Raw genomic sequence first — 19,144 nt, forward strand, 5'->3', positions numbered from 1 at the left:
ATCAGATACAGTCTCTCCTCTCAATGAATTTACTGTTTTATTGAGGGAGACAGAAAGGTAAACATACAGCTCAGCTTGGGAGAAGGACAGAAACTGAGGCAAGTGTGAGAGGTTGGGAAAGCTCAGCCAAGTCACTTAAGGGAGAAGGACGCTTCTGGAAGGTTCAAAGGCACAGAGGTGTGACCGGTACTGAGATGGAACTTGAGGAATGTGGGGTGGGGTCTGAGTGGTGGCAGGTCACCGGTGGGACTGAACGGTAGCAGAGTGTGAGGGCTTGGGTTTACTCTGCAGTCAGAGGTCAGACGAGTCGTTTCTGAGCAGGAAAGGGACTCTGTTCACTCCAGTTTAGGCCTGATGGTGGGGCAGAGGCACGGCGAAGCCAGGGCACAGGGTGTTGCATTCCTGTGGTGGAAAGAAAAGGGCCCGGACTAGGCAAGGGACGTGGAAATGACAAGGTAGTGTCAAGTTGGAGAAGCATTTAGGGGTCAGGGAATTGGAGCCAGCTGCAAGTGGGAGACGAGGAAAAGGGGGGAACTGAGAATGACGCAAAGGTTTCTAGTTTTGAGCGACTGATGATACTGAGAAAGGCAACATAAGGGCAGGAGCAGGTTTGAGGAAACTTCATTTCCCCCAAGCCTTGTGATCCTAAGGCAGGTGCCATGCTGGAGCGGATGTTGTCCCAACGTTGGCTTTTGTAAGAGGCCTTTGGAAATCTGCCAGGAGAACCCAGAAAAACTCTTTAAGAGGTGCGTCGAGATGTGGAGCGTCACTGGTAGATTATGAGTGTTTTTTGGGGCACTCCTGGCCAAGACAGAAACATGACCCAGACACCGAACACTAGATATGTATTCATTCAGCCTCAAAAGGAAGGGGCTTGAAGTCAATAGGGACCGATAGGGAAAATGACAGATACCTCTAAAGCCATGCTGAACACAGGACTGGGGGCTTCTGTTGTAATGCAGGTTGAAGGGTGTTTATTAGAAGTTAACTAATGGAAGCTCCAAGCTATACCCAGAAGTCTGTATTCTCCCCGGCTAGCCATGTAACCTGCATGATAGCTAGGGAGGTAGCAGAGTTAGACTGAGATACAGATATCTATCAATCACACCACATTCATTGGTTAAACTCCCATCACCCAGAGCTGGCCCTTTCCTGTCGGAAGAAGTAACGAGCTAGAAATAAGTGCAATCTGAAGCTGCGTCTAAGTAACTCTGTGATCATGGACACTTCCAGCCATAGCTTCAGATTGGGCTTTCAAAGAGATGGATGCTCTAGCAGGATATTGCCAAGACTAAAAGGAGAATGCTGGTTTAATACACATGACTGCGAAAATGACCAGGGCCGTCCATGGAGCTGGACTCCCAGATCTTGGCCCTGCCATGGCTCAGCATTCGTGGGAAGTAAACAGCCCCAGAGCAAAGCAGCTGCATTTCTTCCCCGCTCCTTGATGTTGGCAACGGGAAGACAAACGAGGGCTCTCTGGTTTGGGGCCGACATGAATGAACCACACATGTCCATGAATAAAGAAGGAGCCCTCCAAACACGCTGCTCATTTTCTCACACAAAAGCCCGGCCGGCCGCCCTCCTGCGGGCCGTGTTCACAGTCGGATACTTAATGCATTGTGAGTGTTCAATCAAACTTTTAGTGGTGAGACTCTGGGAGCAGAAAGCCAGCTAAGCCCAAATGGTCCCTTTGGTTTTCCATCTTTTGTGGCTGCCTGGCTGTGCTCTTATGGGTTTTGTTGTCAACAAACTCCTGGCTTGCCTCTGAGCACTCCAAATTATTGAAAATGACTACAGCTTAAGACTGGCAGGATGATTGTTAAAAACAGCCCTGGCATTAATCATAGCTTAAGAGCTTTTGGAAAATGATTCTAATTCAGAAGGGGTGGCTTACAAAGAGGCTTGTCGAAGCGAAGCAGACATCAAATTCTGAAAGGCAAAATTCCTCCTTGGTACCCACACCTGGTTTCTTCTGAAATCCAGCTGGCAGAAGTGTGTGTGGGGCACAGCTTCCCCCACCAGCTCACTCCATCTGAGACCACCTCAGGTTTTCCACGAGTCCCATAGCAACCCTCCCCCTGGTCTGGGCCCTTCAAATGGGAAAGACTTCAGGGAGTGCCCAGAGTCACAAGTTTTACTGGCAGTCCTTAAAATAAGGAAGAGGGCTGGACGCCTTGTTTTTTGTCAACAGTTGGAATGCCTTAGACTGGTGCTAAAATAAGCTGTGTGCATAGAGGCAGCTGCGTGGGCAAACACATGGTCAGCATTTGCAAGGAGCCAGGCAGGGCAACGTCTAATACTTCTGCCTTTTGCCTGCCTGGCACAACAAAGGAGAATGATTTTTGCCATCAGCATTCTCCCTATCACGGAATCATTGCACAATTTAGTATGATTAATGGTTTCCATTTAGGAGAAGCTGAGAATGAAAACAGTGGGGCAGAAGCGGCAACTCGGCTGGGGGTGTTCACGGCTGCAACTAGAGTGGAAGGGCGTGAGATCTGGCCAGTGCCTGCCGGCCGTGCCCTCTACCTTCTCTTCCCAGCACGACTGGGGAGGCACTGTGGGGAGAAGAAACACATGGCTTTTGACATGCATTTGCAAAAACAGTCTGAAAGCTGCAATCTTGTGATGCACTGTTTGCTGTTTCATCTTTGCAGCCTCCCAAACATTATGAATGAGAAGCTATTCTTTCTTGACCTGCCTAAGGGAGCTTCATTCTCAGAGGTTCATAACTAAGGGCTGGGTCGAGAGGCAGCTCGGTGATGGGCTGTACAGCTAAAGCTAGCGGAAGTCACTACACCGATTCTTGGCATTCCGGATGGTCACACGGGGTGTCACATGGGGATGCACCCCACCCGTGTGCTAGGATGGTAGCGGTGGCCTTCTGCACAGCCACCCTTTGTCTCTGGAGCCCCCAGGCTGGTGGACCTAGTCTCAGGTCTCATCCGCTGGCCGTCCCAGTTCTTCTTCATTCTGAAGCATCCTTTTCTTTCCACTTCTGTAGGCATTGTTTCTTGTCAGACTCCCAGCTGCTGGAGGTGAGTGGTGAGACAATGGCAGTCATAGCCAGAGACTTGTGGGTGCTGACAGAAACCAACCGGGAAAACACAGAGGATTCAAGAGGGCCCGCATTTTTTTTTTTTTTTTTTTTTTTTTTTTTTTTTTTTTTTTAGCAATAGCCTTTGTGACTGAAGCCAGAAAGGGAGAAAATTGGTGATCTTGGCCGAGTCTAATGTGACTCAACGCCCTTCTCGATGCATTGGTGTCTCTGCAAGGAAATCTATTATTTTCCATAAACTGTTTTAAGCATCTCCCAGGCTAAATTTCTGGCTGTGTTAAGAATCAAGCCATCAAGAACAACTGTGAATGTTATATACTTTCAGCAGCAGCAATGGGCTTTGGCGGGGAAGTAGGAGCAAAAAACCCAAGTTGGACATTTCGGTTGACAGTAATGGCATTTTCCCTTCCTTGTCCAAACGATAAAAGATTCATGCTCCTAATTGCAACACTATAGCTGCCCCCATCACTTTATTCTGGGAGAGGAGGTTAGAGAAAACAGGCCTAGAGAGAGGGAGAGAAAGAGAAAGAGAGATGGATAGTAATTTCGTCACTAGCTAACAAAGACTGATTAGTGCGAAGACTTCCTTCCATAGCAATACTTTCTAATCGGGTCTGCTGTGTCTGGGCAAACAGCTTTTGTGGATTAGCTAGACTCGAGCCTGCCAGCATCCGATGCAAGTTTAAACGATGAAATACACAACTACAGAGAAAACAAACCAAAAAGAGTAATAACGTCACACATTTCAATATTCAGCAACCATTAAGGGATTTAAATATTTGCTTTCTATTAAAGGCTTGCATTAGGCTCTTCCAACACCAGCTCTGGAAGACTGAAATATCAATTACGGATCAATTTTCCCCCTAAGTAAACACTAATGCAGGATAAACAGTATTAGAAGATGCAATCGTTAACATTGCTGACTTCAGGATGGACTTCCTGCTGGTAACAGCAAGTTTAAGCCTGGTGATTAATTAACCTGAGAAGATAGCACTTAAGGAAGATTTAAGGTGATCATGTCTGAAATATGACTGTGAGCCACTGCATGCTTGGAGGGCAGCTGGAAAAGTCCTGGGCCCAGAACATGCGTTGATTTGACTCTCAGTAGTGGTCTTCACTTTCCCTGGAATCATCGCCCCCCAGTTCAACACCCCAAAGGATTAGGAGAGAGTTAAATGGGAGTCACGAGTGGGTGTGCATGTGGGAGACAGTAAAAGCAGCAGACTTTAAGTCAGGTAGGTTCCTTGTTGGAATTAAGTCTGTATTTAAATGTAAGGCCTGAGTTGCATTTCCTGGCTTGACCATCAGGGGCAGTAGACATCTTACATTCACTTTGGAATGAAAAATAAAAACATAAAAATCAAAACAAATATAATTTCCTGTGTACAAAAGAGCCTAGAAGCTGAGGATCGGCAGACTTGAAAACAAAAGATTCTTGCTTTCAAGTCTCAGTTTTGGGGTGCTCATATTCTATGTGTGCTTAACACCCTCTTTTGGGCATGTGTGTGTAATGCGTGGGTGTGGGAGGGGGCGATACGGGTAAATAAAATACCGGGGCTTGTATCAGAAGCACATTTCACTATTTTGAGATGAACACAAATAAGACAGGGAATATTGCTTGATGTTTTTCTACCATGCCACACCTCATTCTGAAGGCCCCTCACACTATATGCTAGCAATGGTGAGGCTTTGCTTAGCCATCATCAAAAATGTCATTCCTCGCAGGGGAGAACAGACACTGTGTCTTGGCAGGTCCTTGAGAACGATGGGCACTAAACTCAGGGCTGGCTGGCTGATTTCTTCAAGGCCAACCTGAAAGCTACCTATGTTGAGGATGAACTTACAAATGTCAAGATTGGAGATACTAAGTACAAAGTGAAACGCAGGCAACCAGGCTCTTGATTAGTCTCCCTTTAAACAACTCCTACTTACTCAGTGTCTGTGTGCCTACCACTGACTTTAACATATTGGCCCACAAGGTCATTTGAATGATGGCCAAGAGTCCTTTTCCTTCTCCTGCACAGGGTCAGGACGTCCAAGTGCTTCCCTTGGCAATACTTCCAAAGAGTACATGTGTGGTTGTGGAGACAAATTCCACTCTGAAGGAATTTGGCTGCCAGTTATTCACGACGAAGGCACCCTGGCAAAACGGTGTGCGTATTAGCTCTGGGCAGAAGTTTATAATGAAAACAATGCATTCAGTTATGCAGTCTTTCTACGTGTAGTATGGTGATTGCATGGTTGCTTTAAGTTTCTGGATGCCAGAATCAAAGGAACATTTCTCCATGGACTAAGTCCACAGCAGTGCAAGAATTACATTTCGAGTATACAGAGGACAGTGAAAGATTGCACCAATTAACACCCGCATATCACCTCAGGGTTTCCGTTGATGTATTTGGAGAACGCAAGCAGGCCAAAACATTGGAAAACTCTCCAGAGGAAACAAGAACCATTTTCCCTCCCGTACCAAAGGAAGGCCCGGCAACTTATCAAGCTCCTGCTAACTTGGGCTGCTTCTGCCATCTTCTCATGTGCATACCCTGTGGGATTCAAAGGCAAATGTGCAGCCAGTTGCTACCTCACATCTGCCTCAGTTCAGTAAACTTCCGGGGTCCCTTTTCTGCAGGTTATAGCCCAAACTGGTGCCACATGCTACAGAGGGTTGGGGACACTAAACATACTGTGTGCCATGTGGCCTGGAATAGCTCTACTAATGAACGGTGAGGAGAAAGGGGTCACTAAACATTCTGAGGCAAGCTTCACAAGGGCGTAAGGTGTCTTGCCTGGGGTTTCACAGCTAGTAAGTGGTGAGCAGGGTTAGGAACCCAGGCGGTCTGTTAGCACACACCCTTGATCTCTGCCCTCTAGCCCCCACAGCAGACTTTTTTTTATAGTTACGATGAATTAGTGCTGCCCACTGCTCCCTGCTCTCTGACAGAGGCCCCTGAAATCTTGACTCCTGCCTGGAATTCAAGAACAGCCGCAAGACTGATTCCCAACCACCAGACCTCATCTGATTTCACTTTATTCTTCCCGTACAAGTCAGAGGGCTGGCTTACTGCCCTTGGTATCTGCGACTCATATCCCCTGTCCACTAAACCATCCTTTGATATCCAGCTGGGGTCCCAATTTCCTCCAGGAAGCTGTCTTGACTGCCCAGTCTTCACTGATTTCCCTTCTCCAGAAATTCCCACAGCACTGTCTGGGCTCCTTAACTATGTTGGGTGGAGCCCCCACAGCTGAGGACCATTTCACGTTTTCACGTGGGTGGAACTGATGCCCTGATTAGCCTCCAGGGACCACTTTTCTCTGTATTTCTCCTTGCTGGATACAGCAGGTGCTCACTAACTGCACATTTGATCAACTGACTTTTAGAGACAGGCAAGAGACCAGGCCAGGATATAAGAGGCTAAAACGCGATCCCCAGCCTTTGGCTTTTCTGGAGCTTACCTTTTCTTCCACTGCAGAGATGTCCCAATTCCCTGCCAGAGAGAGAAAGGGGAAACTCAACCACAGCTGGGTGAGTGGGGAGAGGGGGCACTTAGGAGCCGGCCGACTATCTGCGCATTTGTAAGATCAGTCACCAGCAAGTGTCGACGTTGCTCACTTGGGCCTGCAAGGCAAGGAGGACGATGGACAGACTGAACCCTGCAGTCCACCACCGGGCCTGGAGGTCTGGCAGCCTAAACAGGAAGTGAGAACAACCTTCTACACAGGCGAGCAACCCGGTCCTCCGCAGAACAAGATTTCTTTTAAAGGAGAGAGAACTTGAAATGAAGAAGGCGGAATGAATTGTTAAGACACAAAATCCCAAAGTAAGCGAGACAGGTGGAGCAGCCAACACAGGAAAGTTGGTGGGGGTGGTGGGTGACGAGAGGGGGAGGGGCGGGAGCCATATCCACGGGAGGGGCCTGTCCCAGCCGGCCCACCGCTGCATCCCGTGCACCTGCACAAACCGCTGAGTCCACGCCGCCAAGCACCTGGCCCACCTGGCCACTGAGAGGGGAGAAGAGAACAAGGGCAGTAAGGATGAGCGGAGGAAGAGAGCGAAATCAGATCAAAGAAACCCAGGCGGCAGCATTTCCTAGCGTCTGCTGCCGTGTTGTTGGCAGCTGCGCTAGGTTCTGAGGAGGAAGCTAGACCAGAGGCCCGCCCGTGTCTTCTCTCACGCCGAGGCGTCCAAACAAAGTCCATAAAGAGATTAAAGGATCACTTTGTAACATTAATTTTTTTATTAAGAAGACAGATATTTTATAGTACTTCTTTTTTTCTTTTTTCTTTTTTTTGTAAAAATGGTATACATGAACCAATACAAAATGCGAATGGGAACATGTGAATATGGAGTTTCTTACACCGTAACATTGTTCATGTACACCTTAAAAACAGAACTGGCCTAAAGGGAAAAATAAGACGTCGGTGTGACTAAAGAACAAGCTTATTTGGCATCAATTATACATCCTTCATTATTTTATATTCCTTTAAAAAACACAAAAAACAAGTTTGTTCTTTCTTCACTCTAAAAAAAGTGATCAACCTGTACAAAGTAATACTCAACAATACATTTCAAACAGTGCACTGTATACTTAAGAAAAAATACATAAACCAATATACAACTAAAATCCATAATTTCCTGTTTTTGCTTTGTTTTATTATTTTTTTTCCAATGTGTGGGGCCTACACTTTGCAATCTACCTGAGACGGAAAACACCAATTGAAACACATGAACCTGAGACATGTCAACATTGTAAGCCATAAAGTTACATCAGGAACACTGCACTACTGTACACTTTTCAAAACAGAAAGATGGGAGGTCCCAAAAATGAGATGCCAATTCTGTAAGCAATGGTAGGTTTTGTGTGTTTTTTTTTTATTTTCCTAAAAAGAACAACTGAAAAAAACCTTTCAACAACATGCTAAATGGTTCTCACCCTTTGATATGGTTATACTATGGTCAGAATGGGTGCTAAGGGCTCGGAATAGAGCTGCACATTATAAAATTCACTGAAAAAGGGATGTTCGTTGTGGCTTTTTGTCTTGGTTAAGTGCCTAGGGATAGGAGAGGGGAAAACAAAATGCTGCTCGATAATGGATTTTCTTTTACATACCAGTCCGTTCCCAAAAGGCCCCCATATTGCAATGGTTCTATCAAAGGTTAAAATAAAGACAAGAAAAATAAACACGCTTTCAAATAACAAAGAGTTGACACTTTTTTCCCCTTAAATAAATCAGCGTTAAGTTTTCCACATAATGTAACAATAGTAAAAATGCACCTTGCAAAATTCAAAATTACTCACTGAAAATGTTATATAATATATATTTATATATATATATATAGATCTATCTTTTTTGATGCCATCTTTCCAAAGGGACTGTTTTCTGGAGTCTGGAGCCTTACCAAAACATATGGTAAGAGTTTAGTTTTTGTCCTTCAGGACTACTTTTAGATTTCCTAGACGTTTCAATGAAAATCCCCACATTTCTTTAAAAAAATGTAAATGGTAATTTGACTCCTCTACCTTTTCCCAAGGCTCCCCATCTAAGATATGTTCAAGGTAACTTATTTTAGTAGCTATGCACTATGGCTGCCATCATGCGAGGATCAGTAATTTTTTGGCAGATGGTTCTTAAGGCTGAGGAAAGAGGCCAAGGCTAGTGTATGAAAGGTAAAAAGATAAAAACACTCACATTTGAGTTTTGATTAAGTAACTGAAAACCCCTACATGCTGTTTTTCCACCTCTGCTCTGACCTTTTGAGAACTGAGATCGACAGCAGACCAGTGTGAGAATAATACTGGCCCTTCTTTTGTACCTCCTGCCTTTGTCAAGCCAAATCTGAAGGAATGAAAGTTTCACACAGATTCGAGTTGGAAATCCCAGCATGACAAATATCTGTAATATACAGTACATGCAGGACACATCCTACTGCCTTTCTAACTAAGCACAAAGGAAAAAAAAACCTGTCCCATTCAGTCATTCGCACACCGTAAGGACTTGCTTTTTCCTACAAATTAGTGAGAAGTAAGGCCGATTGGGAAAGGTGGACGGAATCATTTGGAACAGAAATAACCAGAGCAGAACTATCTTTCCCCCCTCCCTACTTCCCCTCCTGGCAACTCAAATATGTCCACTTATATAAAAGGAACAGCCCTCACTGTCAGGTCTGTTTAGGGCACTGAAAAAGGAGGAGCCCCTCCAACCCCAAGCCTTTCTGGACAGTGTGGGGTATCTATACTGAGCCGTCTACAGATACAGAATTAAAGACAGATTCAATCTCATTGTGACACACCTCACTTGCAGATAACCCTGTACAGTAATGTAGTTCCACAGCAAACAGAACATTTTCTGAATCACAGTCTAAGTTTCTAGTCTTCACTGCTCTAAGTATTTGCAACATGGGCAGCAGCAAAGAGTTCTCATTGTTTGTTCACCCAAATCTTTACGACAACAGAGAAGAATGCATTATGGATACACTAAATTCTGAACTATGAAATCTAAACTGTGCTGGTTCTCCTTTTATGAAACTGAACTTTGAACAGAAAGCAGTTACTTCAACAATAAACAGAAAAGTAAGAACAATAGCAAAATAAGGGGGAAACAAGTCTAAGGAATCCCAGCAGGCAAATTCCAAAATGGGAGATTTTGGAAAAAAAAAAATTCAAAAATTTTTTGGAAAAATAAATGCATACAAAGGAAAAAAAAAAAAGGAACGCAACAAACAAACAGAAAACAAGGCACAGAATTTTCTGCAATCTATCCAAACTAAATCCAAGCATCCAAGTTTGACTTGGTAGGAAGAAATAAAAAATTAAAAAACAAACAAACAAAACAGAGGTGTCAAACAGCAGAGTGTACTTTTCAAAGAACATTTTTTTTTTTTTACACATCAAAGCCCAAGCCTTCCCAGTCTCACACCTTTCCACCCATTCATAAAAAAACACACGAATTTCTGGCAAGTTCCAATATCACTGTCTCTTTATCATCTAAATAGGGCCAGTTGGACACCTCATTGAAACAAAAGGGCTGTTCTAGATGAAGTACTCTTTCTTTTCTTCAGAGTTGTTCTGTCCTCCTTCTGCATTGATTATAGCTGTGTCTGCGTCTGCTGCGTCATCGGCTCCTTTGGCTTCATGAGTGAAGTATGTACCTGAAAGATGAAGGGGTAAAGCACCGTGACTGTCTGATGGCCTCTGTGTAAAGTGGTACAGAGATGGCAACTTGCTTTATAGCCATCATCAGCCGAAGTGGTGTGCAGGCAGCAGAGGGGAAAAAACAATTGGAAGAAGAAAGCGAGGTGGGTGAGACAAATGGGGATCCGGGGGTTCCAAAGGCACCACTCCAACTGAACCGCTGCGATATAATTCAGCAAATGAGACATTAGAGCAGTGATTATGACCAGAGGATGTCAGCAGAGGAAGACGTGAGTGGGAGCTAAAAATGCAGAAAGCTGGAGAGCTGCTGACTAACGTATAAACAGTAAATGCCCAGGACCAATGACCAGATATACGTGCACGCACATGGTTAGAGACCAAAGCAAGAAAGAGCAATTAGCCAATAAATGAATTAGGGCCCTGATGATGTTCTAATGTCACCTCATATTGTTCACTTGAACCCTTGCCTCCCGTCTTCATGAATCATTATTGCCCACCCGTACATAAGTGAAAATGTGCTCGAACTTGCACAAGTATGTTTCATTTTCTTCTGCTTCCATTTCAGAGTGGGGTTCCAGATTGAGAAATAATTTGATGTTATGACAGCTGTAAACAAGGCTTGGGATCTGTCTTAAGGAACAAGTGATTCTCTCTCATAGTGTAACTCTAGATGGACCCAGATTCATGGATTTGCTAATTGGCACAGCCACTTTATAATGACAATAGACAGAAAGGTACAAAGTTGGTGACACTCTTATCACCGAGTCCCAACAGTTTACATGAAGAAAGACAACGACTGCACCTCCGTATGCTATATAGGTAGAGGTTACACTGCCTATCATAATCGAAAACCCTCCTCCTATTATTACATACTATTAAGTAAAAAAGGGCGGAAACATTTGTTGTGTTTTCAGGTTTTCAGAGTGACAAATCTGAGAAGGCGGGTGGTCAATACTCCCTTCCTGTATCCCTTTTTCCTCTGGACAGTGACGCATCTGCCTTCTCCCCCTGGCTCTCCACAGCTGCTGGGCAGATTTCTGCCCCGCTCTCTGGCCTTACCTTCCTAGCTCTGTCAAGCTCAGCCCCAAGAGGCTGTGAGTTCTTCGCCAAACAGACTGTCTCCTGGGTGTAGGCAGAGGGTGAAGTACACATAGCGCTGAGGGTCCCAAATGGTTTTATGCTCGAGACTGGCACTTTGGATGCTAAAGGCGGTTGTCAAGTACCTTGGACTTCCATTGCTGTGCTCAAGGGACCGTCCCCAAGCCCAAGTTTTACAATCAAGCAGTATGCAAGCACCTAGAGCTCGTACTGTAGGAAGCCCCACAAGCCCACTGCACAGTGCTTGAGAAAAACAACTGAGAAAGACAAGGGCCGACAAAGAAAAGGGAGAATGAATTACCCCGAGGGGAGAAGAGGATCAGAGCAGCATGGGGCAGAGAGCAGAAGCGTTGGAAAAGATGATTGCCCATCCAGGCTGCACAGTTGATAACTGTGTGATTAATGGCAATTTAAATCACTTGCACTGATAATTTAAAAAATACATATTTATGTGGCTTTTAAGGCATATCAAACCAAGGACGTGTTCTAGCTGCTGTGACCAGCTTACCTGGAGTTTGTGGTCAGGGAGCAGAGCTCGTCCACCTGCTTCACAGGAAGCAGCAGGTTACAGGTGTGTTCTTTCCATGTTAATTGTTTGGGGGTTCATGCCACACCTCACACACCAGCCCCTACTTTGTAATTTTTACTGTCCCAAATACCGGATTGTCTATTAACAAATCTATACAGCCTTATATTTAGAGAAAATCCAAATCAAGGAGTACTACTCATCAACTCTCAAAGTCCAAATCAGCAGCTGCTAAGATTTCTGTTTTTGTTTTTTCTCTCTCCCAGTTTCAGGAATCAAAGAGGTTATGCGGCCACATAAACCAAATTGCCTATCAAGGACAACCTTGTAAAGTCCCTGAATGCAGGGGCTGCGGTGACATGAGGCCTCCTGCCGGCCAGAGCACCTCGCTTACCTTTATGTCTGGCAAAATAGCGCCCCAGAATGATGAGCAAGCACAGCATGGCGAACACCACCACGGCCACGACGCCACCAATCACGGCATGATCCACTGCCCGTATCGAGCCTTCTTCACCTGCTCGAGAATCTGTTGAAATCAGAAGAGGAATAGGGATGTAGAGCTCACGATGAGATACCAGGAGCCCTGGTGACACTGTCTCCAGGGTCAGTGGGCACCTTCTTTTTTAATAGAGGAGCCACAGAGGACGATCTAGAGATGGATCAAGTTACACTGAGGGAACAAACTGACCTGTCCAGTTCTGAATTGATCCGTTCTCCCCACAAGGCAATTTCAGTGTAAGCAGCATAGGAGCTCTAATGCATGTGGAACAAGCTTAGGGAGCAGGGAAGGAAGAAATAGAGTCCATCCCGTCCTAATTGGCCTCAGCGTTCACTCTGTCTGTATCCAGTTGTAGATCCTATTAAGGAGGTCGACTTAACTATTTAGGGGCACCTTCAGGCAGTAACAGCAGCTGTGGAGGGGAGGCGACTCGCCCAGTGACTTATTTCCAATAGATGCCCAATGACTTACTCCCTGCCAGGTATATGCACAGGAAAAGTAAGGAGCTCCAAAGCCACAGCTGCCTCGAGATAAAACAAGGATTATGAGACTAAAGACAAGTGACATGCTTGCTACCTTTAGGATGAATGAGGGAGTAAGCCTCAATCTAAAATCTAAACACCTATTTCAAAAAGGACAGCAAGGAATAATTGTCCATTGCCACAGATGGTTTTTATTTTATTTATTTAACACTTCACGATGCAATTAATTTTCCTTTATAAGCATCACTCCCTCAGGATGTCTTCTTCCAACTGAGGAACGACATGTTTGGCTGGGGAACAACTCCAAAATGAACCCAGAATGAGCTATGGCAATGTGGAATGGATGTATGGCAGTGTAAACAATTTTAATTTAGGACTGTGGCTACATCACCCCTTGCTGAAATCCTAATGGCACCTGGGATTTATAATGTAGTAAAAAACAATTATTCTCCCGTTGATTAATACATTAACATTTTGGAGTGGAAGCTAAACCATTGTCTTTTTTTTTTTTTATTGAGTCAAGTACGACACCTCCATTAAAATGATTTACTAGCTGTACCTTACAATTTAAGCACAGCAGCAACAGAAACGGTAAAAATCTTTTAACTTTACATGATTTGTGAAGTCATATGTGAAGGATTTACCATTTAAATCTTTCAGTACAAGAAGCACATGGCCTATAAATCTGTCCCCTGTGCAGTTGCTGGACGCCTAAGAGAAATGCATTTCACCAAGAAGAGTGAGAGTGCAAATTCAAGTCAATTTTTAAGAAAGATTTATCTCTGTCTCTCTCCAAAGAACAGAGCAAATCTCTGAAGCCTCCACCTCTAATAATATTTGAAGTTTATCGATCAAGTGTACAGATCCGTGACAGCTAAAGGTAATGGTGCTCTTTTGAGCCGAAACCTGATACAACGCTTTCAGCAGGAGGGCGTGATTTACACTTTCTATCGATATTTCCAATTCTGCTCAGAGATTAAGTACTGAAGGATGTGGGGAAATAACTCGTGACTGAGGGGTGCATGTAAAGTGCTTTGATTAAAAGAGTTTAAATTTAAAAATGAAGTATTTAAAGTGTTTCATTAAGTAACTCTTGAAGGGACTACAAAAAACCCCCACATCCAAACCCAAACAGAAATGCCAAGTCAGAGGCAGCGGCAGGTCGCGCAGGACAGCAGGATGATGGGAGTTTAATTGGAGAATGGAGATGGGTTGGAGGCAGAGTGCACTGCAGCCAATTAGCCCGCTCCGTGATGCACAAGCCCCTCCAGCAACACGTCTAATAAGCTCGACTTGAAACGTGGTGGAGAGGAATCTCCCTCCTCGGCCGAAAGTGTTGCCGATTGCAGACGCAACAGCCCAGTGTCTTGAAAGTCATTTCAACAAGGCAGAACTCAGCCATGGAAACTTTCTTTTTTTCTTCAAGAGACAACAGAGCTTGTTGAAGGGGTGCACTCCCCTTGGGACACGGGCTACCTGCTGGAGGATAGTGCTTTACACACTGAGACTCACCCCAGCTGCACAAATTCAAAGTTGCTCACAGGGAGACAAAAGTAACAGAAAAGCCAGCAAGGTGTGTTTTCCTTAGGGAGCTGTCAAAATAAGGGATCATGTGGAAATGAGAATTAACTAATCTCCAATTGCCATGAGCTTCTGACCTATAGAAAAAGAAGGGTCTTCCATCTACTTTCATGTCTTAGAGTTGGTGAGGACAACAGTGATATCAGCCGGTGAGGAGAGGGAAAAGTTCAGAACAAGGCAAGAGGTGAAGAGAGGTCTAGTACCGAAAAGACTGAGAGCAGAGAAGCTTTGAGAAGCTGTCCTACACACAGACCTAACCCATTTGGAGAAGGACACTGTCATGTCCACTGTTAAAAGACTGCCTCCTCCATGCTTAGGCACAGGAACATTCTAGAAACCTAAGAGAATGTGAAAGAGAGAGGCAGGGAGGCGGGGAAGGAGGGCGGGAGGAGAGGGGAGAGAGAAAGAGAGAGAGAGAGAGAGAGAGAGAGAGAGAGAGAAGCTCTGTGACAAAGAAAAACAAACACAAGACCTCATAGGGCAGGATCTGTGCAATTAATTTCTCTAGCCAAAACCATTCATTTCACCTTTGCTCCCCATGAACTTCAGAGCTAAAGACGCTCAGTGCCGCTTTCTTCCCTGCACTTTGCCCACATTAAAAACCTGGATTCTACTAGTTATTCTCCCCACCCTCAAGGACATACATATTTTAAATAATTATTTACAAGGGTAATCTCTTCAGCTATCTCTTGATGCTCACTTTGATCTGAACGTTTACTACCACCAGTTAATCACCAAGACATTTTTCCTGCCTTCAACTACTGCAGGTGGACACGGAAGGTAAGTGATATTTAATTTACAGGGAACCTTGCAGGTTGCTAGCTCCTCACCGCCTCTTCCCACCTCCACCCCTCCCCGGGGCTTACTGCCAGAGGTATGCATCCAGTTGTGGCGGTTCACCAGCCCCCCTGCCACGCCTGGGCATGCCCTGTGAAGATCAGTGCTATTTCCAGACTCATCTCACTCTTTCCTTTTGTTTCCATGTGTGGGATGAGGGGGCAGTTTTTACCGTGCTACTGATTGGCCCAAGGTGGTGGTGGGGAGCAGGGTGAAAGCTGGTTACCGATTACTAAGGAATTCCTGCACCTGTGGGCTGGTGCCTCGCTCATGGTAAGAAGCAACAGCACAAGCTGTCATCAAAGAGGTAATGGGCTAATGGAGTAGGATAAAAACTGAAGCCTGAAGGACATATCGACCTGCAAAGGGAGCATTGCTCTGACAAGTCCATCGGCTGCGTGGCCTTTCCTGTCCCACCCACAAAGCAAGAGCTCTGCCCAGTTCCTTGAGAAATTACTTTTAAGTGAAAAACTTGGGAGTGTCTATGACTTTCATCATCATCCAAAAATCCTGCTCCTCTTGGGGTGCAGACCCTTTCATTCAGGTCCCATGAACTTCCCTGGCTTTCCTGGGGACGTCCTCTCCAGATTTCTGGCTCCTTTTCTCAATAAGGCAGAGAAGGAAACCAAAGAGCTAGATTCTACAGTTGCCTCCAGCTTCTACACTGAAAATAAACATGCCCGATCCTCGGGCAGACAGACATCTCTTCAATTTAGAAGGTAATGTTTTCCTCTTCTTTCCCTTAGTAACAGGTGGAATATGTTCCTGGTCCTGGGACTAGGCTCGGCCCCATCATCCTGAGAGTAAAGCCATGTTTCTGCTTGGTGCATGCCTGTGGCGTAATGGTGATTTCAGCCTTGAAGAACCAAGCGTGTTTGGGTGACACCTCCCGACTGGAGTGAGGAATTCCATCCAAACGATTTCATGTGTAACCTCAAGTAACTCAGGCCCAGTCATTCCGGGAGTCTGACTTTTACGTGTACTTTGCAAATGTTGGGAAGCATTCATGACAACTCAGTTGTGGCGCAATCCTTCCTGCCTGTACTGTCCCATTCTGCAGCCAGGTCTACGGCTCTAAGTGTGGCATGATTCTCTTTAAGGATAGATCAATCATAAACTGCTTAGTATTCGTGAGTTAGCTTTCCTTTTGGCAAAAAGCTGGAACAACTTGGCTCCAGGTGAGCGTTTACAAGCTGCCTGCAGAATGCTAAGTTGGCTACCACAGCACCGGTCATAGCTTCAACCCCCAGGGTGTGCGTAGCATCTTAGAAACTGCAAGGACAGAAACATTTTGAAGGAACTCCCAAGAGGGATGCCCCAAACTGCTTGAATTTCTTTACCTTGGGCCAGGTGTCCTGGCTCCATCCACAACTTACGGGCACTGTGAAGGGAGTTCTAAAGGCTGTAGTTCCCCAGGGACTGACAAGAAAAGTGACGGCTAGTGGAACATCAGTCTCCCTCCCCCTCCCTTCAGGGACTCCTCTTTCTGGACTCGTCCTCAGATTACTTGTCGGAGTTGCTGGAGTCATCCTCAATGCAGCCCTCCGCAGTTATGCTGCCTGTGTTAAAACGGCTCCGCAGCAGATCCTGGTTTCTATGGCTACTTTACCACCTGGCATGGATCGCCTAACATAAACTGTCATGCGGACGCCTTGATCAAGGATCTGTGATGAACCGAGAAGGCTCTGCCGCCAAAAGCAGGGGTCCATGCAGAGCCAGGGGACGGCCAGTACACCCTAGACAAGCTCCTCGCAAATAGGGACTTTGGCCGGAAGTCACTGAGCAGACTCCCACCTTGCAGCCAGACCGCACAGTCTGAGGCCGGCCTTTATGCCAAGAGGGCACCACGTTTTCTACCTGAGGAGCGGAAGTGGGATGCAGCAATACACAGCAAAACGGACGGCACAGGCAGGACAGCACCCTGCGCTGGCCTTCCTTCACATTTCAAAACACTGCCGGCTCATTGAAAAACTTGGGGAGAGCTAGACACTCCCCTTAGATGCTCATATCTGTTCTTTTCAAAGGTTATAAACTACCTTAGGTCTCATCTTAAAAACCAGTAACATGGGGAGATTGTAACATCGGTCCTCCTACTTCTATTTATTGGACAATACATTATGTTCTGCCTTCTGTAACTTCCTCATCTACGGACGACTGGAGAAAAGTTAGAATTCTTGACTTTTTGCAACAGTTCTGTCACTTGGTTTATTTCTAGTCTTTTTCCTGGGCTGAAATCTTCCTGGGCAGGTCAGTTTAATTAAAAACTCTTAGAATAAAAGTTTATAATGGAAATACTGCCTCCAGCTGTCTGGGGCTGTAGGAATTCGTCTATCTCAGAAGCAGCTTAATGATCATGATGTCATTTGCTATTCCTTGCTAGAAGAAAGAAAAAAACCTGACAGTGGATTGTCTAAATCTGAGGCAAAAACAAAATCTGACCTCGAAGACAAAACAAACCAGATCCAGAAATCGGGCACCACCTGAACGCCACAGCTCCTCGTCCTCACCGCCAATCGTGGCTCGCATCATGGCAACAAAAATACGCGTGCATTTTAAGAGGACGACTATATTACTGAAGGGGAACGCACTGAATGGCACGCGCTGACAAAATGCCATATTATTTGCTAATCCTAATATGTTATTCTTCTTTAAGATTTGCTTTTCTCAGCACCAATTCAATTATAGATGCTACAAATCCTTCTGACATTTAATTCCCTCCTGTCAGAGTAGTAAATGTATACAGTACACGCACGGCTTTCCCATTAAGATGTTAATATATATTGGAGCGTACTAGCTTCTATGCAGCGGAACCTTTCTTTTCTGTCTTCTTAGAAAGTGGAAGGGAAGGAATAAATGTAAGACAAGAAAATCACGCAGATTCCTATATAGCATCCCAGGCACCTAGTACTAGCCGTCAGCTGCATTTCATTCCAGCAATGTAACTGCAGCTACACTAACATTTCAAAGGAACTATGTTAAGCTACTTGAAGGAAAACTGCAGTCATCATCATCAGTGTGCCACCCCCAGCTCAGTGTGCGTCCATTTACATTAGAAGCATTGCACACAGGCTCTGGCTGTACAGTGTCCACTGCTCAGTGATCAGGACTCAGGGCTCTCCCAGGCGGTCACTGCCTACCTTATCCTCCAGAAACAGGCCCGAACAGGAGATGCAGGAAGAGTTAAGAGGTCATCTCCTGCGGGGTCCACTGGAAAGTGCACTGGACCTGCCCTCCAATCTGGGGTAGAAGCTGGGCTGCATTACTGTTCTCTGTGACTGCAAGATCAATCAGCCAACCTGAGCCACTCGGCACAATCATACATTTCACAGGGTCGTTCTGAGAGGTCAGTGTGTTGCTGAATACGAAAGTGCCTCTAGCCCAGGGCTTCATTCCATTTCGTATCACCGACTCAAGGCAAATACTTATTAGCTCTTGGGGGTAAGGGTTATTCTGCACACTCAGCATTGTTCTCAGATGGTGAGATGCCCCATAAACACTTGCCGAATTGAAGTCACCAAGCCCTTTCTTTTCATTTATGCAGAATGGCACAGCATGACTGATGGTCTACCTGTCCTGTGTGTGGTCAAGGCTGTGGGCCTGGCAGCTGAAGGCCACTGAGTCAAAGTTATGATACAGGTGGACCATTGGAGTATCAGGATATTAAGTTGCTGTCAGCTACATGTAAGAACAAGTGTTTTTTTTTAATGTTGATTTTTCTCCCTTCTCAAGTAACTTGAAGCAAAAGGATGCAATCCTCCCAAGACATTTAGCATTACCAGAGAAACCAAATGGCACCCTCACGAGTCCTCTCTGTCTGTCTCATAGTAATAAGGGCTCAGAACCATGATGCCTTTTCCATCCTGAGCACCAAGAAGGCACTGAGGATGGTACCAGAGTTTTCCTTAAAGGCGT

At 45.4% G+C, this 19,144-nt stretch overlaps 1 protein-coding gene across 6 annotated transcripts in view; it reads right to left on the reverse strand.

The window, feature by feature from the left end:
- Positions 1-7,477: 7,477 nt before the first annotated feature.
- CADM1 (cell adhesion molecule 1) overlaps positions 7,478-19,144 on the reverse strand; it is a 330,897-nt gene continuing 319,230 nt past the window's right edge. For all 6 annotated transcript variants that reach the window (XM_033119600.1, XM_033119599.1, XM_033119597.1 and 3 more), the window contains 2 exons: positions 12,228-12,359; positions 7,478-10,205 (listed from right to left, as the gene is read on the reverse strand). In XM_033119600.1, coding sequence (XP_032975491.1) covers positions 10,087-10,205; positions 12,228-12,359 — 251 coding nt within the window. In that variant the 3' untranslated portion in view covers positions 7,478-10,086. The remainder of the gene's footprint in view (positions 10,206-12,227; positions 12,360-19,144) is intronic.

This window comes from Rhinolophus ferrumequinum, chromosome 11, assembly GCF_004115265.2.
Source record: "Rhinolophus ferrumequinum isolate MPI-CBG mRhiFer1 chromosome 11, mRhiFer1_v1.p, whole genome shotgun sequence".
NCBI classification, from domain to species: Eukaryota; Metazoa; Chordata; class Mammalia; order Chiroptera; family Rhinolophidae; genus Rhinolophus; species Rhinolophus ferrumequinum.